Source organism: Lissotriton vulgaris, chromosome 5, assembly GCF_964263255.1.
Source record: "Lissotriton vulgaris chromosome 5, aLisVul1.2, whole genome shotgun sequence".
Lineage (NCBI taxonomy): Eukaryota > Metazoa > Chordata > Amphibia > Caudata > Salamandridae > Lissotriton > Lissotriton vulgaris.
In genome coordinates, this window is record NC_141693.1 from 1,676,719,413 (window position 1) to 1,676,744,294 (window position 24,882).

The following is a 24,882-nucleotide window of genomic DNA, read 5'->3' on the forward strand; positions in this document are numbered from 1 at the left end:
AGGTTTAGAATATCAAGTTTGGGGTTGCATGCAGAAAAATAATGTCGTGTTATATTAAGCTCTGTGTGTGGTGTAGTCGTTGGCGAGTACTCGGGCAGGAGAGGACTGGCGATGAGATAGGGGATCATTAACCCAAAGATAGACAGAGTTTGCCTTGGTCCATCAAACTGCGTGTGCATGCCACATGTGCCTCCGTCAACGTGCGGAATAGACGTTTGGCGTTTGTTGAGTCAAAGTGCAACTCCAGCTAGTGTGGAGCATTTGATAATGAAAGCTTTGTTGAGAAGCCTACATATAGGTGCCCAAAAACCTCCTGCTAGGAAGGCTGCAACAAGAGGTACCATGCTTCTACGAAACTAAAGCCATCCATCATATGGAGGGAAAAAGCTGGAGACAGAGATCAAACAAGTGTCAGGCAGTACAAAGAGATGCTTACAAGCAATGCGATTCAAATACAAGAAACGGCCATCTGCTTATCAGAACTGAGTCAAGTGAATCTTCGTACCAAAAAGCTGGGTAGAGTGACCCTAGAGGACGCACCCGAGGTTGTGCTTGCGGAGCCGTCCATACCTGAAGCGGCACACCACCAATGCAGACAGGAGGCGGCTCAGAACAACTCCAAAGGTCTCCTGAAGCAAAGGGCTCCTATGAAGACTAAGAGGGAGGTCAAGGTTTCACAGACTGTCCAAGATGACCCATAGGCGAGCACCGTACAGGGCCTTACAGATGGTATGGAATAAGAAGCTTGCAGACAGCAGACCGTGTCAGAGAGAATATTTCACTCAGCGGTAGCCAATTTCGTAAATGGTTACAATGCCGATATCGTCTTGAAATTGAATGGGAATTTGCATGCGCAATTTGCGAGTACCGTTGGGTGTCAAAAGGACACCCTGTTGCACCCCTGAAATTGATCTGTGCACATATGTTGCACGCACACATGTTCCAAGGGCATGTGTGTGTGTAACCACAACTTTGAAAAATGCACTGTAGTGCATTTTTCAAAGTTTTTGTTATTTACCATCTGGTGTGATTTTGCGGTAAACAGCGGGCTAGAATAGCGAAATCACTATTTTAAAAGGCGTCTTGCATTGCATTTAAGGAATCGCAATTTGCGATTCCTTAAATGCAATTTGAGAAATCACAAAATATTGCAATTTCTTAAATTGCGAGTGGCAAGTTGTTTCATGCATCGCAAAAGCTACTTTTGCAATCGCAAACGGCCGATTTTTGCGAATCGCACCGTTTGCGATCGCAAAAAGCTTTGATGCATGAGCCTATTAGTCTGGTGCGAGTTCTCATGGCTGCTACAGCTGAAGAGTATGCTGATCGACAAGCTGCTGTCATGGAGGCCGGAGGTTCCCAGAGTGAGTCAGTCATGAAATTGAAACGTAAGCCCAAGGCTGAGGGACACAGAGTGATTTGTCCACAGAAAAAGGTGTGGATTTTCGTTTTCATACAAAGGTAAATGTACCGCCATTGGGCAGATCTGAAAAGGCTGTGGACAGGAGAACCATTTTGTACTGGTCTGAAAGGTAAAGGATAAAGTAAGTGCGTCACGGCGTGAAAAGAAAATGGCTACCCGAGCATTCCAGAAGCAAAGTTCGACACACGCCAATAAGGCCTATTGACCAATCAGCTGAGGCAAATTGACAACAAACGAAGTCTATCATAAAAATCTTTGGCAAACAGTTCTTCAGTATCAATGTCAAGTGAAGGTGAATTATGAAAGTTTGAGCTATTGGTCTTATAACTGACAATTTTTTTATTTATGTGTTGGTTTTGAAAATAGCTAAATTAATAGCTTTGTCATTTACAATGCCAATAGTTATAACTTTCGTAAATGTGACACCTATAGCATTTGTAATGCAACATGTTTTGTATTTACGTGACTTAGATGTATTGATATTACAAATAACAATGGCTTTTGATTTTTTTAAATTAATACTTGAATAAAAGTGATTGTAATTTATAATGGCAATAGCGTAAACGTTTGTAAATAACTTTTGTGAAGATTATGTTCAGTGTATTTTATTGTGATGAAAATCCAAGAACAGAAGTAAAATATTAACATCTTTTTGTGACATTTGTAATAAAGCTTAAAACATTGAGAGAACATATTTGAACCAGTTGTTGTTGAATGGTTGCACAGATTGATGCTGTGATGGCGCGGAGTGATGCTGTAGTGGTGCTGAGTGATGCTGTAGTGGTGCTGAGTGATGCTGGGGTTGCGCTGAGTGATGCTGGGGTTGCGCTGAGTGATGCTGTGGTGGTGCTGAGTGATGCTGTGGTGGTGCTGAGTGATGCTGTGGTGGTGCTGAGTGATGCTGTGGTGGTGCTGAGTGCTGCTGTGGTGGCGCTGAGTGATGCTGTGGTAGTGTTGTGGTGGTGCTGTGGTGGTGCTGAGTGGTGGTGCTGGGTGGTGGTGCTGGGTGGTGGTGCTGAGTGATGCTGTGGTGGTGCTGAGTGGTGCTGAGTGATAAAAGGTTATTATTAGGGGTGGAAGAACAATCACTTAGCTCTTCGATAGAGCTCATGGGGACTTGGTTCAATATACAGATCCTACAGAAAGTTAGGAGAAAAATGGACACTTAAAAAGTGTAGCAAGCGTGTGGTGCATAAAGCAAGATCCTGGCAAAGACTGCCTCAGCATCCGGGATAGCAAGCTGACTCACTGAGTTAATTTCACCTGACATTTGCAAATATCTGCAGGGCCAGAGCTCTTGGCAAGGCCAGCTCTGCCTTCCTCCCTTTTGTAGTCAATAAATGGAATTGTATTAAACAGGCTGATTGAAATTGCTTTTATTAACAACACTTGTTAATGACAGTAGTGTGGTATTAAGTACTATACAGAAAGCAAGTTAATATTATCATAAGGGGTTAAATCCTTTTGCAGGATTTTTTCGATTCTGCAGTCTCCTAATAACGTTTATGCCCTACAACGCAGATCATTTTGTGGGATATGAGCTTTTGAACTACAGTCTGGACACTTCCCTTTACAAACTGCACTTAAGGTAGTCATGCGAAGGTGGTATTAAAGCATGTCTTCCAGAATCAAACTAACTACATGACAACCACTTAGATCTCTACAGTGCTCGACTTGCGATGTTTCAAGCAAAAAAAGTCTATAGTCTCCAATAACAGAACTGCTGGAAGTTAGCACTGCATAAGAGGATACAAGTGTGCACCCAAACAGTAATGACACATGCAGTTGAAAACCTCTAGAGTCACGGGCTTGGCGCTTTAATAACTTAATGGCCATTTACAGTGCTTTAGTTACAACGTTAATCACTTAAATACATGAATTTGGAACTGCTTGAAATTAAATGCGGCCGGGAAATGCTCTCGGCATTGCGGGGGCTGGGTGCGCATTCCTTCGAAGTGTGAAGCAGGGGGGGGAGCGGATCCCTTTGCAGTGGCGGATGGTGAGATTTGAAAGTGGTAGGGCATAAAATTATTGGCGTACTGCACTGCGGCGAGCAAGGGTAGCGGGCGAACCTGAACAACCTACGGAAGGTTGGGGGGAGGGGGCATGCATTACAAGATGGACATATATGTGTTTATGATCTAAATAGAATCAACATGTTTAATTTGGCATCGCCAAAACTTACTCATGAATGACAAGCCACCTCTGTAATTAAATGTACAATACACGTGGATGTTCTCAAGACGGCCTGGTGTATGTATTTAGTTGCCAATGTACCTAGGGTAATGTAAGCTTAAAGGTCGCCTAGCAGCAGGGTTCCTACCGTTTGCTTCTATTTTCCCTTTACTTGGAGATCATAAGTTTGGACACAGTAACACAGCTGTTTTATATGTGAGATGTGGCAGTGGCACAAGGGAGCCAAAGACAGCAGACTTCCTGCTATCAGTAGTGTACGCCTCGCCAAAAGCTGTGTTCTCCTGGGGGTTTAAAAAACAGTGTTAGGGGAAGCAGTTTTGAGCGCTGCATTTTCTAATTAAAAAACTGAATGTCAAAAATAAGCATATGCAAAAAAAAAAATGTTACACCATTTTTAATTGGTAGTCACGTTATTACCAACTAAAACTAGTTGTTCTATATGAAAAACAGTTTTATGCCACTAAAAAAGGTCTGAAATATGGTGTATTGAGTAGACATCAATGCAATAACAACCAATATTTCTGAACCATATTCAAGTCACACGTCGCACGTACTTGCAGTAGAAACTGTGTGCAAAGTTGTTTTCTCCCAACTTCGCCTGTTTGTCACAAACACTGTAAAAAAACTATGTGAAGGTCAAGAAGTTGTATGCAAATGTGTAAGTATTTTGTACGCAGGTGTAAGTTGATGTACCTTTCGTCATCAATGGAGAGCCACCCACGAGAAAAAGCTAATTTATGCACTTGTGTACAAAATGCTTGAGTGTTGCTAGTGCAACAGGGCTTCCGAGAAATAGTCAGGATACAATTAACAAGGTATGTATTTCACACCCAACAAGCACACCAGTAAAAACACAGTTTCACGGCACTGGCAATCTATGCAAGCTAGGGCTTTTGGCACAAAATGCCTGCAAATTACAAGCACTATTTTATACTTTAAAGAGAAAAAAACACGATTTGTTGGCACTTTGCTACAGCCTATAACAAAGATAAAAGAAAGCATTATTGCAGTAGAATTAAAGCGCACCTTAATTTAGAGACCAGCTGTACTCACATTATGTTTGGAGTAGGAAAGGAAGTCTAATCGGGTCATGGTGTCGCAGCAGACTGAGACGCTGCACACCAACAGTGCACAGCAGATCTTTCAACCAGTGCTATTAAAGGTGGTGCAGACTGGCCCTTCGTTTAAACAGAATAATCTTAATTTAAAATTGAGTTGGATGTCCGTTCTATGAAAGATGATCCCAAACACCGACTTTCTCGTGAGATCAAGGAAGTTGCATTTTTGAGGAGAGATCCGTTACAATACACCTACTCAAAGGTGCATTTTTGCACTACCTGATCAAGTATCAAAACACTATCATACCTCTGTTGCTGCCTTTTTACCATGGTGGGCCTGCGTGGATTTTGGAGTGTGATTTAGGCTCATGAAATTTGAATAGCCATTTTCGTAAACTACCACTCCTTAAATTCGTAAAATAAAAACTCCCAGAGCCCAATTCCGTGTACTATTAAAGTAATGACAGAAAATTATATAAGCAAATCCCTCTTCTTGTAATACAACATTCATTACGGTGTTGAGGGTGGCACAGCTAATTCCAGCTGCCTGGACACAGTTTGTGATTCCTGGTGTGCTGCTCACTTGGGGCACACACATCATTCAAAGCAATGGAATGGGAAACAGTAGTACAGCGGTTTATGTGAATGCCCTGATTACTTGCCCGTAATGACTATGCTAATAGAATGACTGGCATTATAGTTACCTACGTACACTTCTTATTGATAAATCTAGTGGTGAATTATTCTGCCAGTTCTGCGCTCGCAGTGCGTTTTTTCATTGAGGACACAAGCGCTCATCTTGGCCTGCCGCCTTAAAGCATTTTGCAATGTGGAAATTAATTTCCTCCTACGCCGTGCAGAATCCAGTTGAAGGATGCCACTTCCTGGAGTTACCTAGAGACTTCTGAGTCAATGGATTACTGGAAAACTGAACTCGACATGATTTACATATTCTGCTGCACGCAGTGCCCCGCTGCACCAACCGCATGTGACTGGATGCTGTTTTTTCACATGAATGTCTTCAATAACAAAGTCGTGCCTCTGAAGCCAATTCCTGGCCGCCATGTCTGTTGAAGAACAGGCCTGTCTTTCCATTAAAGCTGTCCTGCTGACTGCTCGAGGCCCAGCTACTGCAGGCAGGGTCGGATTGGGATCACAATTCGGCCCGGGCACTGACGAAAAAAGTGGCCCACATTCTAGAGGCGTGGCCCTCATTCAAGGGGCGTGACCCTCATTCAAGGGGCGTTCCCTTTCATGAAACACCATTTGCGCAGACAAGGAATGAAAGTGGGAGGATACTGTTCTTGCACAGGACACAGGGCCAAGGTGACAATGGCCTACATGCTGAGCAACTAAAAAAAATAGCAAGGCCCCTTTTTGTCACAAAATTATTCCAGCCCTCCAGCACAGGAGCACCTGAAAAGCAGCAAAGCCCCTGCTGTTACTAACCTACTTAGCCTTCCCCAGACCTTCAGCTCAGGAGCACATGAACAGAGGTAAGGCCCCTACAATTAGTAAATCAACCCTCCAGGCCTTGGGAAAATGTCCTGGCAGGGGAGCACAAAACACAGCTTTCTGGGTCATCCAAGGTAGCCAGGTAGCCAGGGGGAGGGTGAGGTGAAGCTGGTGCATGGGAAGTGCCTTCCCAGTGTGTTCTGGCAGTTTGAGTATTTACCATTTACTGTAGTATTACCGTTGCACCTGTGTATAGTACCCTTTTGTAACTTGCACACGTCACTTTTCTCTTGTAACACACTGTTTGCTACCTCTCATTTTGTTTGCTTTAGATACTTGCACAAGTGCCACCATTGCCTACGTAACGTTTGTTCTTGTGCTGGAGTGTCTGCCATTAATTGCAGTATTATAGCTCTACTTGTACTTTGTACGCTTTTGTAACCTGCACACACATCACTTTTTCCTCCTGTAATGTATCGTTTGCTCCTCTTGTATTTTGGTTGCTCACTATTGTCACTTTTGATTCATGTAACTTAACGTTTGCTTTTGTAATTTGTCCACTTATAATTTTCTCCTCATGTATTATTGCTGTTCCTAGTGTGAAGCGCTCTGACACCTTCGGGTAAAGTCCGCGCTATATAAAATCGCACGAATAAATAAATAAATAAAGCAAAAAAATTCCAAACATCACCTGGCCCCCACAGCAAGACCCATTCTTCCTCGCCCTCTATTCCCTGAATGTGAAGGGCTGTGGGCGAGGTGTTAAGACTAACACCGTTTCTGGGCTGCATGGGCGCCAGGGGGCCAGGGGCCGAGGTGCAAATGGCTCAAAAGCCTGAGAAACACCTGGCCCCCAGGGAGGCCGATTATTGCAAACAATCTCCCCTTCCCAGCCCAGCCTCAGCTTGATTGCTTGGCAGGGTAGGGGGGAAGGAGAGGCAACAGCTGAAAATCGCTGTCTGGCCGCACTGCGAGGCTGCTTTCATTTTCTGTGTCTCTGTCTCCGTGCACTCTGTGGGCCGTTTTTTTTCTCCCCTTTCCAAGTCCACTCTCTGTGGACTGGGACAGGGGAGAAAAAAAACGGCCCACAGAGGGCACTGAGGCACCGGCCCTTCGGCCCATGCCCGAATGCCCGCCTTGCCAATCCGCCCCTGACTGCAGGTCATAAAATCACAACTCAGGCCCTAATGCTGTAAACATAACGAGGCGCATAAGCATGCGCCGTGTAAAGGGCAGGTGAGAGGGCAGATAACCCCTCCCATTCCATGTCGTCACTGTGACAACATGGTAAAGGGAGGAGTGCTGAAAAGCTTCTTATGAATGATAGACAAGCAGCCCCGGGAGTACAGGGCTGAAACTGTACACGCCCGGGGCTGCTTTAGAACAGGGTCGGATTGGGATCACAATTCAGCCCGGGCACTGACGAAAAAAGTGGCCCACATTCTAGAGGCGTGGCCCATATTTAAGGGACGTGGCCCACATTCAAGGGGCGTGCCCTTTCATGAAACACCATTTGCACAGACAAGGAATGAAAGTGGGAGGATACTGTTCTTGCACACGACACAGGGCCAAGGTGACAATGGCCTACATGCTGAGAAACTAAAAAAATTAAGCAAGGCCCCTTTTTGTCACAAAATTATTCCAGCCCTCCAGCACAGGAGCACCTGAAAAGCAGCAAAGCCCCTGCTATTACTAACCTACTCATCCCTCCCCAGACCTTCAGCTCAGGAGCACATGAATAGAGGTAAGGCCCCTGCAATTAGTAAATTAATCAACCCTCCAGGCCTTGGGAAAATGTCCTGGCAGGGGAGCACAAAACACAGCTTTCTGGGTCATCCAAGGTAGCCAGGTAGCCAGGGGGGAGGCTGAGGTGAAGCTGGTGCATGGGAAGTGCCTTCCCAGTGTGTTCTGGCAGTTTGAGTGTTTACCATTTACTGTAGTATTACCCTTGTACCTGTGTATGGTACCCTTTTGTAACTTGCACAAGTCACTTTTCTCTTGTAACACACTGTTTGCTACCTCTCACTTTTGTTTGCTTTAGATACGTGCACAAGTGCCACCATTGCCTACGTAACGTTTGTTCTTGTGCTGGAGTGTCTGCCATTAATTGCAGTATTATACCTCTACTTGTATTTTGTACACTTTTGTAACCTGCACACATATCTCTTTTTCCTCCTGTAATGTATCGTTTGCTCCTCTTGTATTTTGGTTGCTCACTATTGTCACTTTTGATTCATGTAACTTAACGTTTGCTTTTGTAATTTGTCCACTTATAATTTTCTCCTCATGTATTATTGCTGTTTCTAGTGTGAAGCGCTCTGACACCTTTGGGTAAAGTCCGCGCTATATAAAATCGCATAAATAAATAAAACAAAAAAATTCCAAACATCACCAGGCCCCCACAGCAAGACCCATTCTTCCTCGCCCACTATGCCCTGAATCTGAAGGGCTGTGGGCGAGGTGTTAAGACCAACACCGTTTCTGGGCTGTATGGGCGCATGGGGGCCGAGGTGCAAATGGCTCAAAGGCCTGAGAAACACCTGGCCCCCAGGGAGGCCGATTATTGCAAACAATCTCCCCTCTCCAGCCCAGCCTCAGCTTGATTGCTTGGCAGGGTAGGGGTGAAGGAGAGCCCACAGCTGACAATCGCTGTCTGGCCGCACAGCGAGGCTGCTTTCATTTTCTCAGTCTCTGTCTCCATGCACTCTGTGGGCCGTTTTTTTTCCACCCCTTTCCTAGTCCACTCTCTGTGGACTGGGACAGGGGAGAAAAAAAACGGCCCACAGAGGGCACTGAGGCACCGGCCCTTCGGCCCATTCCCGAATGCCCGCCTTGCCAATCCGCCCCTGCTTTAGAATGTGACGTTTTTAAAAAGGAAGAAACAGTGCGCTCTGAGGGAGGCGAGGTGCTTCAATCAACAAAACCATATGGGGTACAGCAGGGGGCGGAGCGGATCGCTTTGATGTAGATCACAGCCTGAACTGGACGACAGCAAGGGACTGGGAGATAGAAGGAGGTGGGGGCAGGGTTAAGGGGTAGGGAGAGACGGCACAGGCTGGGCAGGCTTTGACCACATGGAGAGGGAGGGGGGTGGGCTGCCTGCTGGTAGAAGCTGGGCTGGGCTGCCTTGAAGGGACAGGGATAGGGGCACGAAGTGTGAAGTCACTGAAAGTCAAGAGAGGGAGGGGAGTGGGCTGCCTGCTGGGAGAAGCTGGGCTGGGCTGCCTTTGATGCGAGTCACGGCCTGCAGCACTGGTTGGAAAGCAAATGGCTGAGGCTTTGAAGGCTTGTGCATGGGAGCAGGTCACGTGATTGGGATTCACGTGAACTGTTTGAAATCCTCCTTGAAGAGAGCCAATCAGCTGCCTGAAGAGAGCCTTTGGAGAAAGAATTGGATCAGCGACATAAGGACTCACCCCTGTTTTCTATTTCTGCGAAATAGAAAAGGTGCGAGCCCTAAAAATCTTTGGCAAACAATTCTTCAGTATCAATGTCAAGTGAAGATGAAACATTTGGTTGTGCCATGTCGATGTTTGCCGCAGAGAAATGTGCGCATGTTGGACTGGCCACATGTAAGAAAAATACCAGTTCAAGAAAAGTGGGCATGACAAAGCACCAAAGTCATTCAAAACTGTCTGAAAATCACACTAGAAGTCAACGGTTGCACATTACTTTTTGTTATCGATAGTGGTGGGTCAATAAATATTATGCCTGAAGAGAAATATAATGAACTACCTCCATTGCCTGAATTAAAGTTTTCGTACTGCCTGAACAAAGCAGATGCCTTTTTGCAGCAGCACACCAAACAGTATACGATTGGACTTACCAAGGTCCAGAGGTACCTCATGTTTTGCGGTCGACCATTTGGACACTCAATACTTTGGTTGTGTTCACCTTTACTACCTTGGGACAGATCCTTGTCAAAAGTCGAATTCAGAAAAAGACAACCGAACTCGAAAATATAGCCTGTGGGACCATAATTAATGAGGTGCTCACAACGCTTAGTGGATTTTCTCCCATAACTCTGGAGGTTCCTGATACTAAGAGGTTTATGGACTTATTGAGTGCTCCACTATTTTTCTTAGCATAGTTTCATGAGTACTCTTATGAAAGCAGTCCATCGTGCTGTACTAAAAAAGCTCAACTTTAAAACTGTCTTAACCCGTTCCGTGGTCGCATCGGCCAACGGCCATCGTGAGCACTACCTCGCTAGTGCTGAGCATGTCCGTTGGCCGACGCGGCCTCGCCCACTCACTAGAACTCCCGCACTGAGGCGGAATTTGCACCACGGTTAAGGAGTTAAGTTCATTCTTTGAGCTTACCGTTTGACCCCTCACTCGACCACAGGTGAAAGCTCCGCAACCTTGATGTTCGGGATAGCCAAGACGACCAAACTACCTTAATGGACTAACAGAAGATCAAATACTGAGGAAGAAACCTGCATGAAAGACTTGGATCATAAAAGTTAAATGAAGGCCTATGCAGACAAGCATCGACATGCAAAAGACGTTACATTCTCTAGAGGAGATCGAGTGCTTATCGTCAGCATAGAAACCTAAAGTCTGATGCTCCTTTTGATGCTGAGCCATTTCATGTGATCAGCAAAGGACACATGGGGACTGCCCAACTTCCTGGGAAGTCCATTACGTGAGATTTATAGCATTTCTGACATGTGGCTCATCGCTCGTCAGGTACTGATGTCAATGTAGAACGTGGGTCTGAAAGGACAAGTGAAGACCCATGATTGCTGTTTTTCCTACATCACCAACGCAGGTCATGGACACGTCTGCTGCCTGCCCCCAGTATCCGAAGACACTGTCGGGATGTGTGATCAAAGCGCCACGAAGAATCATTGTAGAGCTAAGTTTGAGAATGTATTTGTTTAAACTGAAAAAATATATATATTTAACAGCGAGGGAGATGTAGTGTTGTTTAAGTTTGCAATGACAGAGCCCTTGTGGCTCCTGATGGGCTCTGTAGAACTGTGACCTAAGTGTTAGAGCTTAGTGAAGTGAATACAGGTTTAGAATGTTGAGTTTGCCGTTACACGCAGAAGAACAGATGTGTTATACTAAACTCGGTGTGTGGTGTAGTTATCAGCAAGTACCCAGCAAGGGGAGGATGCTACATTAGCCAAAGTAGGTTTGGAAAATTTTAAGGCTGTAAGACTAGAAGGTAGTCCGAAAGCAGTGAGACTTGGAGGGTGGACAGAAGCAGTGAGACTTGGAGGGTGGACCGAAACAGAATGCCTGCATAACATGAAACATTACAGTATGAATCTTTTATCAAATTGTGAAAATCTTCAATTTCAGACACTATCAGAACCTGTATTTCCTTTAGGTCTTTTAATTGGTGTCACTTCCGATACAACAGTTGTTGTACCATGGTACAGAGTGTTCGAACCAGCAAGTTCATTTAAATAGACTAGGATGTTAAGAAATGATCCACACTATTTACATTTTTGAACGAGGCCTCTTGTGCTTACATTATGATAGAGCCACTTTTGTCTCTTCAGGTTCCATTGAAGTGCGAAAACCTCAATAAAATAATGATGCGAAAGAGGAAAAAGTATGACTTGTGTTTACAATGTTGTATATATTCAAGATGACAGATCTAGGGACATGATCATTTGCCAATACTACAGACTGGGCACGCAGTGGAACAGGAGTGCAAGAATACTCAGCAGAGGCTAGATGACCACAACAGAACATTTTTGACGACTTAAAAGGGCACCCTATAGGAGTACCGAACAACCCATCCGGGTGAGACAGGAAATGTTGAGAAGGAACTTTAGTCTTGATTTAGACTCTCAAAAAATACATTTTAACTAGTTTGTTGTTTCGATTGAAAACTAAACTCTGGGACTAGTAAGAAGGAAGACTTAAAGATAACGGTATCAGAGGCAGTGTTAAGCCACTGTGATCTATGTTTTTTTTTCTCTCTTTCTCTGCTGTCACTGGTCTTGTGGTTCAAGACAAACTCCAATGTATGTGATTTGGCACAGACTGACGAGGGAGCATGCTCAAACTCGGATTGGGGCATGTTTGGTACTGGCTGAAGCAAGAGTGCTCCTCTCCAGTACCATGACAACTTTATACGGTTTGCGTAGGTTGGCTGGCATTTGGGGCTCAGTTCTTGCAGATGAGAATTTTCTCACCAAGAGATAGTAGCAAGTGCATGTACTCGACTGGGCTCCTCCTGAATGACTGTTTGAGGGTACAGAAACAGAGGAGACAACCTTGTTCACTTCAATGCAGCAGGCAGCGTTCTGTTATATTATTTTGGATTTGTAGAGTATGGCCTATCATCGAAGGGTATCCAGGTGTTCTGTCAAAAAGGCGATGGGCTCATACAATACTGGGCCTATCTTTGACATTGATAGTGACCTCTCAATGTTCCAGCACAAAAATATCACACTTAATAGATAAAAGCTCCTCAAATGAGGCATGCACGCCTTGTGTAGATCAGTAATCACGAAGATAGGTGTTAACTATAGACTGCTTTATGCTGGTCTTCAGTGGTGTGTTTAGAAGAGGAATGTAAACTTTTTTGTTTTTGTTTTTTCTTTGGAGTCAAAAAAGAGGCGAACTATCAAGAAAAGACCTGGTTTGTAGAGAAAAGAATATAAACTGTGAAAAATAAGTATTGTGCTCAAGACAGTAGGTGATGCACAAGGGGGGGGGGGGGCGGGGGGGCGGTCCCGGGGCAGGTGACTTTACAAAAATGATTTATTTTAAGGAGTTTTTTCTAGTTCTGTTTTCACATTCAGAATCATTTGAAAAGTAGGAAGAGCCTGAAAAATGTATAACTTAAGCAGCATTATTGACTTACCATGTTCAAATCTCTCTTTCACCCTCATTTTGATAGTTAAGTAGAGTAGTTTACAGCTCCTTGAATCTTATTAAGAAAAGTGAAAATGTTGCTGTTTTTGGAATGTCATTTACCCGTGCAGAGTACTTCTTATGCTTACATGCTATTTTTAAGGTGATTATTTAGAACCACTGTTTTGATTGTCAACTGAAAAGCACCTCATATATACAGCCCTAAACGGTTAGGTGACAAATACTGAGTTGGGCAGGAAAGTATATTTTTATTAAGGTTTTATTTATTTTATAAAAACAAACAAATGTCCAACTAATTTTAATTCTTCTAGTCGTCTTCCTCCTCCTGATCATCCGAATGAGGGTGGGCCGCCTTGTGCTTTTCTATCTTTGCCATCAGTTCTGTAAAATAAAAAAAGGAGGCAAATGTTGTTTTGTGTTGATATAGGGAATCTCATTTTGCTCTAAAAATTTGTTAACAGCAACGTGAAAGAATTCAGAGAGATTCCACACCCTTAAGATCTTAATCAAACTTTGGTAAAGCAGTCTAAAAAATTGCAAGCAAACAAATACACATTCAAGAACACATGATGAAACAGCATTCTTCAAGATTATGCAGCAATTATGCATACTTTGTATACGGAAGACACGGTTAAGTGTTATCTGCCTTAAATAAACTAAAATCTGAGATGATAAAATGTTATTAGTATTTTGTGCATACGTATCGGCTTTCTAGTCAAACAGACTGCAACACATCCGAGATCTCGTTTAGAGCTGTAAAAGAGCTTTTTTGAATAACATGCACACCAACTACCTCATTTAAAACTATGGGAAAACAGTCTCCGAAGTTACGTGCACATAAAGAGCTTGTTCAGAGTTATGGAAAAGCATTCGGCGACTGCGTACTCCTGACATTTTTCATTCAGAGCCTGCTATGGTATTCTAACAGATTTTCGATATACCTGACCGTGGTTACACCTACATAAGGAATAGGCTACTTACCAGTATTCATCTGTTCTTAGCATGTAGGGCTGCTGACATTCATATCTGTGCATAGATCGCCGCCTAGTGTTGGGTCCGGATGATTGCACCTTGTTGTCTTGGAAGAGTCTTCGAAGTATCACAAGATAGGTGACTCCTCCCCTGGACTACAGTGCGCATGGGCATCTTCTCCATCCTCAGATTGTTTTTTGCCATTGTGGCAGAGATGGAGATAGTAAAGTAAGAGATGGCCATGCAAAAGATAATGCTGCAGCTGCGACAGACACCGGGGAGGAGGGTGGGCGATATGAATGTCAGCAGCCCTACATGCCAAGAGCAGATGCAAACTGGTAAGTAGCATATTCCGTTCGAGGCATGTGGGCTGCTGAATTCATATCTGTGCATAGACTGTATAGCAGTATCTCCTGGTTACCTGTGCCAGCTGCAGCAATTTGAAAGAGAGTTTTGAGGACAGCCTGGCCTACAGCAGCTTGCTGCTTTGCTTGCACGTCTACACAGTAGTGTTTTGTGAAAGTGTGTATGGTAGTCCATGTGGCTGCTCTACATATGTCTTCAAGAGGAATATTCCCTAGGAAAGCCATGGATGCCCCCCTTTTGCGCGTAGAATGTGCTCTTGGGGGGACAGTTAAAGTGCGTTTAGCCTTTTGATAACATATTTGAATGCATTTAACGATCCATCTGGCTATTCTTGACTTTGATATGGGATTCCCTTTATTTTATGGTGAAAAAGCAACAAATAATTGCTTTGTTTTTCTAAATGATTTCATTCTGTCCACATAATAAAGCAGAGCTCTTTACATCCAGTGTGTGTAGGGCTCTTTCAGCTACTGACTGTGGATTTTGGAAGAACACTGGCAGTTCTATTGATTGATTAATATGGAAAGTGGATATGACCTTTGGAATAAACTTAGGGTTTGTTCTAAGTACTACCCTGTTAGCATGTATCTGTATGAAGGGTTCTTGAATTGTTAGTGCTTGTAGCTCGCTAACTTGCCTGAGTGAGGTAATTGCAATCAAGAATGCCACCTTCCATGTTAGAAATTGCAATTCACATGAGTGTAGAGGTTCGAAAGGAGGTCCCATAAGTCTGGTAAGTACTATATTTAGGTTCCAGGCTGGGGAAGGTGGGTGCTTTGGAGGAATCACCCTTTTAAGACCCTCCATAAAAGCCTTGATTGCTGGTACTCTAAACAGTGAAAGGTGTTGTCTGTTTTGGAGATATGCTGCTATAGCAGCGAGGTGTAGTCTTATAGAAGAGTTTGCTAGGTTGCATCTTTGAAGATGCAATAAGTAACATATAATGTTTGGTATGGAAGCATCTAATGGGTTGATTTAGTTATTGTTGCAGTAAATAACAAATCTTTTCCATTTAGCTTCATAGCATGCTCTAGTAGTTGGTCGTCTTGCCTCCTTAATGATGTTCATGCAGTCTGGAGATAAGTTGAGGTATCCAAATTCTAAGACTTCAGGAGCCAGATCGCTAGGTTCATCTGATTGGGATCTGGGTGTCTGATTTCTCCATAGTTCTGAGTTACAAGATGGGGTGCGAGGCGCAGCCTTTGATGAGGAACTACTGAAAGCTCCAGGAACGTTGTGTACCATGGCTGTCTCGCCCATGTGGGAGCATCTAGGATCATTGTGAGTGACTATTGCCGTAGTTTGCGTGCCACCAGCGGTATTAGTGGTGCTGGGGGAAAAGCGTACGCAAATCTGCCTGACCAGTTCATCCATATCGCATTGCCCTGTGACAACGGATGTAGGAACCGGGCGGCAAAGTACTGGCATTTTGAGTTTTCTTTTGTGGAAAACAGGTCTATCTCTGGGTACCCGCCATTTTTGGAAGAATGGCTGGAGAACTTGGGGGTGAATCTCCCATTTGTGTAGTTGTTGGCTGTGTCTGCTGAGCAGATCCGCTACTTGATTGTCCTTCCCTGGGAGGTGTTCTGCCAGGAGAAAGATTTTTTGGGAATTGCCCACTTCCATATGCTCTGTGCTAAGTGGGACAGCTGTGGAGAGTGTGTTTCTCCCTGTTTCTGTATATAGTACATGGCTGTCATGTCCGTCCGGATCAACACAGTCTTGTTGTACAAGTATTTCTGGAATGCTTTTAGGGCTAGAAATATTTTTGCTAGCAACTCTAGTTGGTTGATATGCAGTTTTTTTTGTTTGATTGTCCAGAGCCCTTGGACTCTGTATTGAAGTAGGTGGGCTCCCAAACCTGTCAGCGATGCGTCTGCTGTTAGTACTAGTTGTGGAACTTGCTCTTGGAACAGTCAGCCCTTGGAAAGGTTTTGTGGTTTCCACCATTGCAGAGAGTTGTAAGCGCGACTGTCTACCAACACTAGGTCTTTTAGTAGTCGCTGAGCTTGGTTCCACTGTCTTGCAAGGCACTCTTGTAGTGGACGCATTTGAAGTCGGGCATGGGGGACAATGAATATGCAGGAAGCCATCATGCCTATGAGCTGCATGAATACTCGAGCTGGCAAAGAGTGTTGTGGCTGAAATTTGCGAATGAACATCTGCATGTTGGCTAACCTTGTTGAGTTTGGATATGCATTTGCTACTAAGGTATTTATAGTAACACCCAGATATTGTTGTGTGTGGGATGGTTGTAGATGTGATTTTGGGTAGTTTACTGCAAAACCCAGGCTGTGTAGCAGCTGGAGTGTTTGAGACGTGTCTTTTACACACTGTTCGTACGATTTTGCTTGTATTAGCCAATCGTCTAGGTATGGAAATACGTGGATGTGCTGCCTCCTGAGATGTGCAGGTACTGTCGCTAAGCATTTTGTAAAAACTCTTGGAGCTGTGGTTACCCCGAAGGGGAGAACCTTGAATTGGTAGTGTTGACCTTCTATTGTGAACCTGAGATATTTGCTGTGAGCTTGATGTATAGGTATGTGAAAATACGCATCCTTGAGTGTTGCTAGGAAGTCTCCTTGCTGAAGCAATGGGAGCAATTGCTGTAGAGTGATCATATGGAAGTGCTTCGACAGTTTGTATTGATTTAGGGGTCTGAGATCCAATACTGGTCTGAGAGACCTGCCCTTCTTGGGAATAAGGAAGTATAGTGAGTATACTCCTGTCCCTTGGTGTTGGAAAGGGACTGGCTCTATGGCTCCCTTTTCCAGCATGCATTTCACCTCTTGTTGTAGCAGGGTGATGTGTTCTTTGGACATAGGACGGTGTCTGGGTGGTATGTTGGGTGGAGTAGAAAAGAGCTCTAGGCAATAACCATACTGGATAATTTGTCTCACCCACCTGTCTGTGGTAATTGCGTTCCAGACTGGTAGGAATTGTTGGATACTGCCTTCGACCGGTGTTAGATGGTCTGGAGGTAGTGTGATGAAGTCACTGTTTTGCTTCAGTGGAGGCTCTGGTGTTATCGCCTCCACGTCCTCTTCCCTTCTTATTATTGCCCCTATAACCTCCTCTGTTGGAGCTTTGTTAAAGGAACCTTGGGTGTTGCTTTTGTATGTAGACGAGGTTTGTGAAGTATTGCCTCGTGTAGCTCCTCTGTAAGAGGAGCGTAGCAAGGAACCTCTGTGTTGTTGAAACTGCAATGCGCCCATTGATTTTGCAGTTTCTGTATCTTTTTTCATTTTGTCTAGAATGGTATCCACTGCAGGGCCAAAAATGAAGTCTTGATTGACTGGTTGGTTAAGAATTGTGGATTGCACCTCATTCTTAAAGCCAGAGATGCGTAGCCATGCATGTCTTCGTAGTAAGACGCTAGTGTTAATGGACCTGGCTGCAGTGTCAGCTGCGTCAAGCGCACATTTAATGGAAGCATTTGTAATGATCTTTCCTTCTTGTATGAGGCCATTAGCTTGGGCTTTGTGAGGTTCCGGCAGGTGTTGCATCAAACTTTTAAGCTGGTCATAGTGTGCTCTATCGTAACGAGCTAGTAGAGCTTGTGTGTTTGCAATTCTCCAAGAATTGGAAGCTTGTGATGCTACTCTTTTACCTGAGGCCTCTAGTATTTTAGACTCCTTAACAGGAGGCGGAGCGTCTCCTGTTGTCTGTGAGTTGGCTCTTTTGCGTGCGTTAGCCACTACCAGTGAGTCTAAAGGTAACTGGCCTCTAATATAAGTAGGGTCTGTAGGGGCCGCTCTATATTTCTTTTCAATCCTGGGATTGATCACACTTGCCCTGGCTGTATCTTTAAATATATCTGGTGCGTGTTTTAGTACCCCTTTGAACATAGGGAGTGTCCTGACATTTTTCTCTGAAGAGGGAATGTGTCAAATAGAAAGTCTTCGTCTATTGGGTCATTGTGCATGTCTACATTGTGGTACTGTGCTGCCCTATCTATTAGTTGGTTGAAGACAATGGTGTCGTCGGTAGGCGACGGCTTTGTTGGGTATGAGGAGGTGTCAGGGATGGGATGTGCGTCATATGGGTCATTTTGATATTCCCATGTGTCATCTTGTGGATTAGGATCCTCTGGATAGTTATAATCATCTTGAGGATCTTCCCCTGTGTTATCCTCATTGTAATCTGAGTGCATAGGAGAGTAAGGAGCAAAAGGCGTAGTAGGCATAGTGGGATAGAAAGGAGTGAAAGGTCTATAGGGAAAAGTCCTGAAGTCCTTTTTCTTTAGAGGAATGGGGGAATAAGAGTCCGTGTCCAATGGTCTCTTCTTCCCGTGTAGAATTGTGACTTTACCCGTCTCAGGGTTTATATACAATTTTGCCTGTTCCTCTGATGTTGGATCTGGATGGAAGAGTTCTTCTTCCACTGTTCGTGGATGTGTCGTTGACTTCTTAGACTTAGTCTTTTTTGGATCGACTGTTGCCTTTGGGTCGACAACCTTTTTTGGTTCGACGAATTTTGGTGCCTTATTGCTCTTTTTCGGCTCTGCCTTTTTGTTCAGGTCGATGACTGATTGCGGATCGACCGTATGTTTAGGTTCGATACGCTTTTTATGCTCGACAGTTTTTTTAGGTTGACTGTCCTTTGTCGAGTCGATGACTTTCTTCGGATCGATAGCCTTTGGTGCGACCTTCTTTGGCTGGACCACAGACTTCGGCTCGACGACGCTCGCTTTGACGGCCTTCTTTGGTACGGCGCCCTTTGGGTCGACGACCTTCTTCGGTTCTGCGGCCTTCGGTGCAACAGCCTTTTTCGGGTCGATTTTGAGTTCTAGAACCTTCTTGGGGATAACGTTACTCGGACCTGGGGTCTCTGAAGGCTTAATTTTAGTCTTCGGAGCCGAGCCGGAAGGCGGGGCTTCTGATGAGTCTTTGGACCTAGGCTAAGGCATTTAGGCGATGCCTCGACCGGAGCCTTCGGTAACGGGGTAATCTGTGTTGGGGGCAGTGTACTCACGGTTTTCCCGGTGGGATCTCGTCATCGGAGTCTGAGTGGTCCTCGACGGTGACGATCTCTAGATCCAAATCTTCCGCTTCTGGGAGTTCTTGTTCATCATCGAAGATGTTGTCTGGTTCCGGTGCCTGTCGCTGCATCTCTTGCCTAGCGGCCCGTCGATACCGGATGGTTTTCTTCGACCGGAATTGGGCACAGGCTGGGCAATTTTCTTCTTTGTGGTCTGGTGATAGGCACTTGTTGCATACTGTATGTTTGTCAGTATGCGGGAATTTGGAGTGGCATTGTGGGCACCTTTTGAACAGGCTCCTTTCCATCGACAGCAGGCCCACGTGGCGTCGAAAAGGCCTAACGGCCCGCGTCGACGACTAGGTCGAGATGGAAAGTTTGATCGAGTCAAGAAGTACCGAGCGAGAACAATACCGTCGAAGGCCTTTTGGCCTTTAGAAAAGTTTAGTTTCGATTCCGAAGTTGGAGTATAGGAATAACAATCAAACCCAATGGCGGAAAAAAACAAGCTGAGGATGGAGAAGATGCCCATGCGCACTGTAGACCAGGGGAGGAGTCACCCATCTCGTGATACTTCGAAGACTCTTCCAGGACAACAAGGTGCAATCATCCGGACCCAACACTAGGCGGTGATCTATGCACAGATATGAATTCATCAGCCCACATGCCTCGAACACACAGTTTTTAGAGATTGAATACACCCAATTAGAACCTTCAAAATGACAGTGGTGTGGTTACCACCGGAGAAGATGGCTGTCTAAGCTCCGCTACTCCAGCAGCTTCAAAGGCTTCTCCTGATGACCCCTGGTGTTGATTCTGCATATAGGAATAAGATTCCAAGGTCGGATCATATAGCGCTGCCTGCAAGCCACTTTTCTTCCTAACTATCCGCCGCACAGCAGTATATACAATCCACACGCATTCCACTCGGAGATACCGGACTTCAAAACCTCCGCCGTGGGGATAACTCTACACATCCAGGGTGCTTAAGGAATAGTTCAACCAGCAACTTGTTTCAACATAGCGACTTGCAGCATACCTAATTTCTCCACAAGACCATCGATTGTGAGGTATGCTTTTTGCATTGTTCAACCCCCTTCAATTGAACGGATGACTCACCCCTTCAAACCCTATTTGCCTGACCTAAAGATGGAGACGGGCTGCAAATAATTTTCAACCACACTAGACCCGAGCTCTCCATTACTGAGATATCATAGGAGTTTTGGTCTCAAATACCCTACTATTGCAGCAGGCCGAGTAGTGATTCCTTGTTGGCTCCAATACGCCACCACACTCAAACAGGCTCAAATCCCAGCTATTACTGCCATCCGTTCAGCTGAACCACCTACCCCTCAAATCTACCCAACAAGATGGCTGATAATAAACCACACTAGAGAAAGCAAGGAGAGCAATAAAGACTTGAAACCTGGACAAGAACTAAAAATTAACAATCCATTTCAGAATCTCCAATCAAATCCAAACAGAGCCCTGACCCTGCACTAGATCTCATCATGCAAAAACTCAAAACCCTTTACGTCATGGCTCAAATTACCAAAATCAGCACAGCCATGATGCATAACAACCTCTCATACATCAAACAAGACATTTAGTCCCTGGGAGGAATACTGCTGAATCATGAATAAGCATTTTCGAGGACCACAAACAGGACTGGACTGGTGCTCAAACATCCACCTGACTAAAGATCGAAAATTGGAAAGGAGCATCACTGACCTGAAAGATCCACATAGAAGCAGAAATCTTTGCATTTTTGGTGTTCTCGAAAGTACTGAAGACCATGCACCCTAGTGCTCTCCCTCTATGGACAAATGGATACTTTTAGCTCTCAGCTTTGATGAGGATTATGAAATAACTCATGCTCATAGAATCCCCATGCATAAACCTAAAAATATCTATCATACGGCACTGATCTTTAGACCTTTTCACTACCCACACACGAACAAGTCATCTCACACATGAAGAAAGTACAGAAAATTACATGGCAATGCGTGTCTATAGGCTTCACACAAGACTACTCTAACACACTAAGGAAAAGAAGTCTTCTTGTCCAGGAGGAAGATCCTCAAAGACCTCAACATACAATTCTCTGTCATCGGACCTGCACAACTGAAGACCTCCTTCAATGCAAAAACAAAACAATCTTTGATGACCCTAAAGACTTGGATTCTTAACGCCGAGATTCTGGATTCGCACATGTCCAACTGGTTTAAGTTACTGGAACATGTATTAACCTCCCTCTACTAATGTTGGTATGCTCTCTCTCTAACAATGTAAGGCACTAACTGGCTACACACTAACCAACATAGGATAACTTGCACTAATACACCCAGAAACTCTAAAACACTTACAATAAGATTGTATGAGATCTGCATGTTTCCATCTACGTTCGCGATGCAACCTCGACCTCTTCACCAACTAACGCTCCCCACACTAAAAATATTATCCAAGTACAACGGACCCTCAGCAATGCAAGACATGTCAGTTAACACAGATTACTACTAACTGCATCCCCTGTCACAAGTGCCTTCTATCTAGGACTCCCTTGGAAGACCACTTCCATTTTAAACCATCTTGTAGATAATCTGACATGGTTTGCCTAGTTGACAAACTCTAGTTAGGATAGTTTCATATTTAACCCTAATACACTAGCGGGCAGATGTTTTAATGGTTATGCTACTACGTTATACTGCTGTCTTGTAACTCTAGCTAATGTTCCGTCCTTTCTCATGGGGTTCCTCATAAGTAATTTCTATTGAGAATCTCTCTTGAAACTGTAAACCTGAACCAACCACTCATGTCTACAATAGTTACTGTTCCTTCATATGTTAGTGATACGGGCTCATGGTTTGGAATACGCGCATGATTTGTAAGTTCCCATGAGGCACAGGGTCAGGCTGATTTGCATATGGCCATGTCTGAACTGAGGTGGCAGAGTGGGCTAAAGAACGGTGATGGATTAAACCCAGATCTGTTGACTGGGTGTGAGTGTTTGATTGGTTCAGATGCTCCGTCCATCACCACCCCCTTTTGTACCGCTTTGTTCGCCATAAGTTGGCAGGGTATGCTCAGACGTGAGTCCCTTGCTCACTTTGCCACTGGATTCAAGCAAGCCTGGCTGAAGACGGCTGTATTGCCAGAAACTGGTCCTAGGAAGCTTGTTTCCGGTCCAGGGAAGGCATGGCTTGGCAGTTCGGGCTGGACTATTCCCATGAGGCACAGGGTCAGACTGATTTGCATATGGCCATGTCTGAACTGGGGTGGCAGAGTGGGCTAAAGAACGTTGATGGATTAAACCCAGATCTGTTGACTGGGTGTTTGATTGGTTTGGATGCTCCGTCCATCACCACCCCCTTTTGTACCGCCTAATTTGTAATTACAAACAAAACAGGTGATGGACCGAATGTGGATCAATGTCACACATTCAACCCAGTCCAAAGATCTGGGCCCAAATCCATCGTTTTTTTGCACTCCACACCACCCTGGGTTAGACAATGGCGATATGCAAATCAGCTCTGACCCTGTGCCCCATGGGAACAGTCCAGTCCGAACTACAAAAGCCATGTCCTTCCCAGAACGGAATCAAGCATCCGAGGACCGGACCAGTTTCGAGGTAACACCTCTCATCAGCCCGGCTAGCTTGACTCCAGTGGTGTGGAGACCCACGTCTGAGCATCCCCAGCGCACTTATGGCGAATTTGCAAACAAAACAGGTGATGGACCGAATGTGGATCAATGTCACACATTCAACCCAGTCCAAAGATCTGGGCCCAAATCCATTGTTTTTTTGCACTCCACACCACCCTGGGTTAGACAATGGCGATATGCAAATCAGCTCTGACCCTGTGCCGAGTCAAGCTAGCTGGGCTGATGAGGTGTTACCTCGAAACCGGTCCGGTCCTCGGATGCTTGATTCCGTTCTGGGAAGGACATGGCTTTTGTAGTTCGGACTGGACTGTTCCCATGGGGCACAGGGTCAGAGCTGATTTGCATATCGCCATTGTCTAACCCAGGGTGGTGTGGAGTGCAAAAAAACGATGGATTTGGGCCCAGATCTTTGGACTGGGTTGAATGTGTGACATTGATCCACATTCGATCAATCACCTGTTTTGTTTGCAAATACCGCCATAAGTGCGCTGGGGATGCTCAGACGTGGGTCCCAGGCACTCCACACCACTGGAGTCAAGCTAGTCGGGCTGATGAGAGGTGTTACCTCGAAACCGGTCTGGTCCTCGGATGCTTGATTCCGTTCTGGGAAGGACATGGCTTTTTTATAGTTCGGACTGGACTGTTCCCATGGGGCACAGGGTCAGAGCTGATTTGCATATCGCCATTGTCTAACCCAGGGTGGTGTGTAGTGCAAAAAAACGATGGATTTGGGCCCAGATCTTTGGACTGGGTTGAATGTGTGACATTGATCCACATTCGATCTATCACCTGTTTTGTTTGCTAATTTGTAATTACAGCACGTGTCCTGACAGCCTAAGCAGTATAAGACACCCTCAACATCTACACGTCACTTATTGATAACCCTGCTTCCCATTTGTTTAGGGATAAGCCTAATTTTTCAGATATTATTATTAGTATCCAAGGCATAGCTTCTCAGCACAGTAACCAATAGACCTGGCCCCTCGGGCCTCCACCGCCTTACCGTGTGTTCTCACTTGGGCGAGGTGGATAAGAGTCTGTTTGTTTCTTCTAATAGTGTTTTATTTTTAATTTCTAGTTTTACTCTAGCTTTCCCTACCTTTTCAGTCCTTCCCCTCTTACACCTATCCTCCCTCGCTCCATTTCCCCTTCACCTGTGCTTCCCTTGTGGCCCTCCTCCACCCCCCTCATATATGTTCCCCACGGGGTGGTCACTGTCACTCACAGAGTGGAGAACCTTGCACACTGGATCCAATACACATCCTACTAGCATCCTCCTTAAATGCATTACTTTAAGATCCTCTCCTCAATGTGAAGGGATTAGATCACCCCACTAAACACCACAAATATTCTTGACTGCCTTCACAAACTCACAGGAGACAGTACTCCTGCAATAACCTAAAGTGGACCTCAAAGAAGCAATACTTTCATGTAAACTCTGGGAGAGTGCACCCCAGCCATTAAAAAGAGAAATGGTGTTAACATACTGATTTTGAAATCTTTCGGTCTCCATATCATGTCCTAAGATATCCTGAAGGGGGATAGCTTATTACCCGATTGCAAAAAGATGGCAGAGAACTTTATGTCATACGTAAATATGGTCCCAAGAAGGATCTCCCCAAATTCTGGACCTATCTGTCTAAAAAAAATCTCATCCCTTTCTACTGTATCTAGATTAATTGGAGGTGGCAACTTTAACCTTCCATGGGACAGCATCCTTGGCACAGTCTCAAGCTGCCCCTATAGATATCACAAATCCCATAAACAAATGCTTTATCTATGCAACACACAGACTGAAAGACATTTGGAGACTGACTAATCCCACAGGCAAGTACTACACCTTCTTCTCTCGCATTGATTACATATTAGTGGACAAATGACATATGCCTAACACCTCCGATCCCTCAACTGAGCCAATAATTATATC

The 24,882-nt window shown here is 44.8% G+C and overlaps 1 protein-coding gene across 3 annotated transcripts in view; it reads right to left on the bottom strand.

The window, feature by feature from the left end:
- Positions 1-13,202: 13,202 nt before the first annotated feature.
- The window catches only part of LOC147716939 (E3 ubiquitin-protein ligase RNF113A-like), a 419,377-nt gene continuing 407,697 nt past the window's right edge, over positions 13,203-24,882 (bottom strand). For all 3 annotated transcript variants that reach the window (XM_086920462.1, XM_086920461.1, XM_086920460.1), the window contains one exon: positions 13,203-13,355. In XM_086920462.1, the coding sequence (XP_086776588.1) occupies positions 13,282-13,355 (74 nt within the window). In that variant the 3' untranslated portion in view covers positions 13,203-13,281. The remainder of the gene's footprint in view (positions 13,356-24,882) is intronic.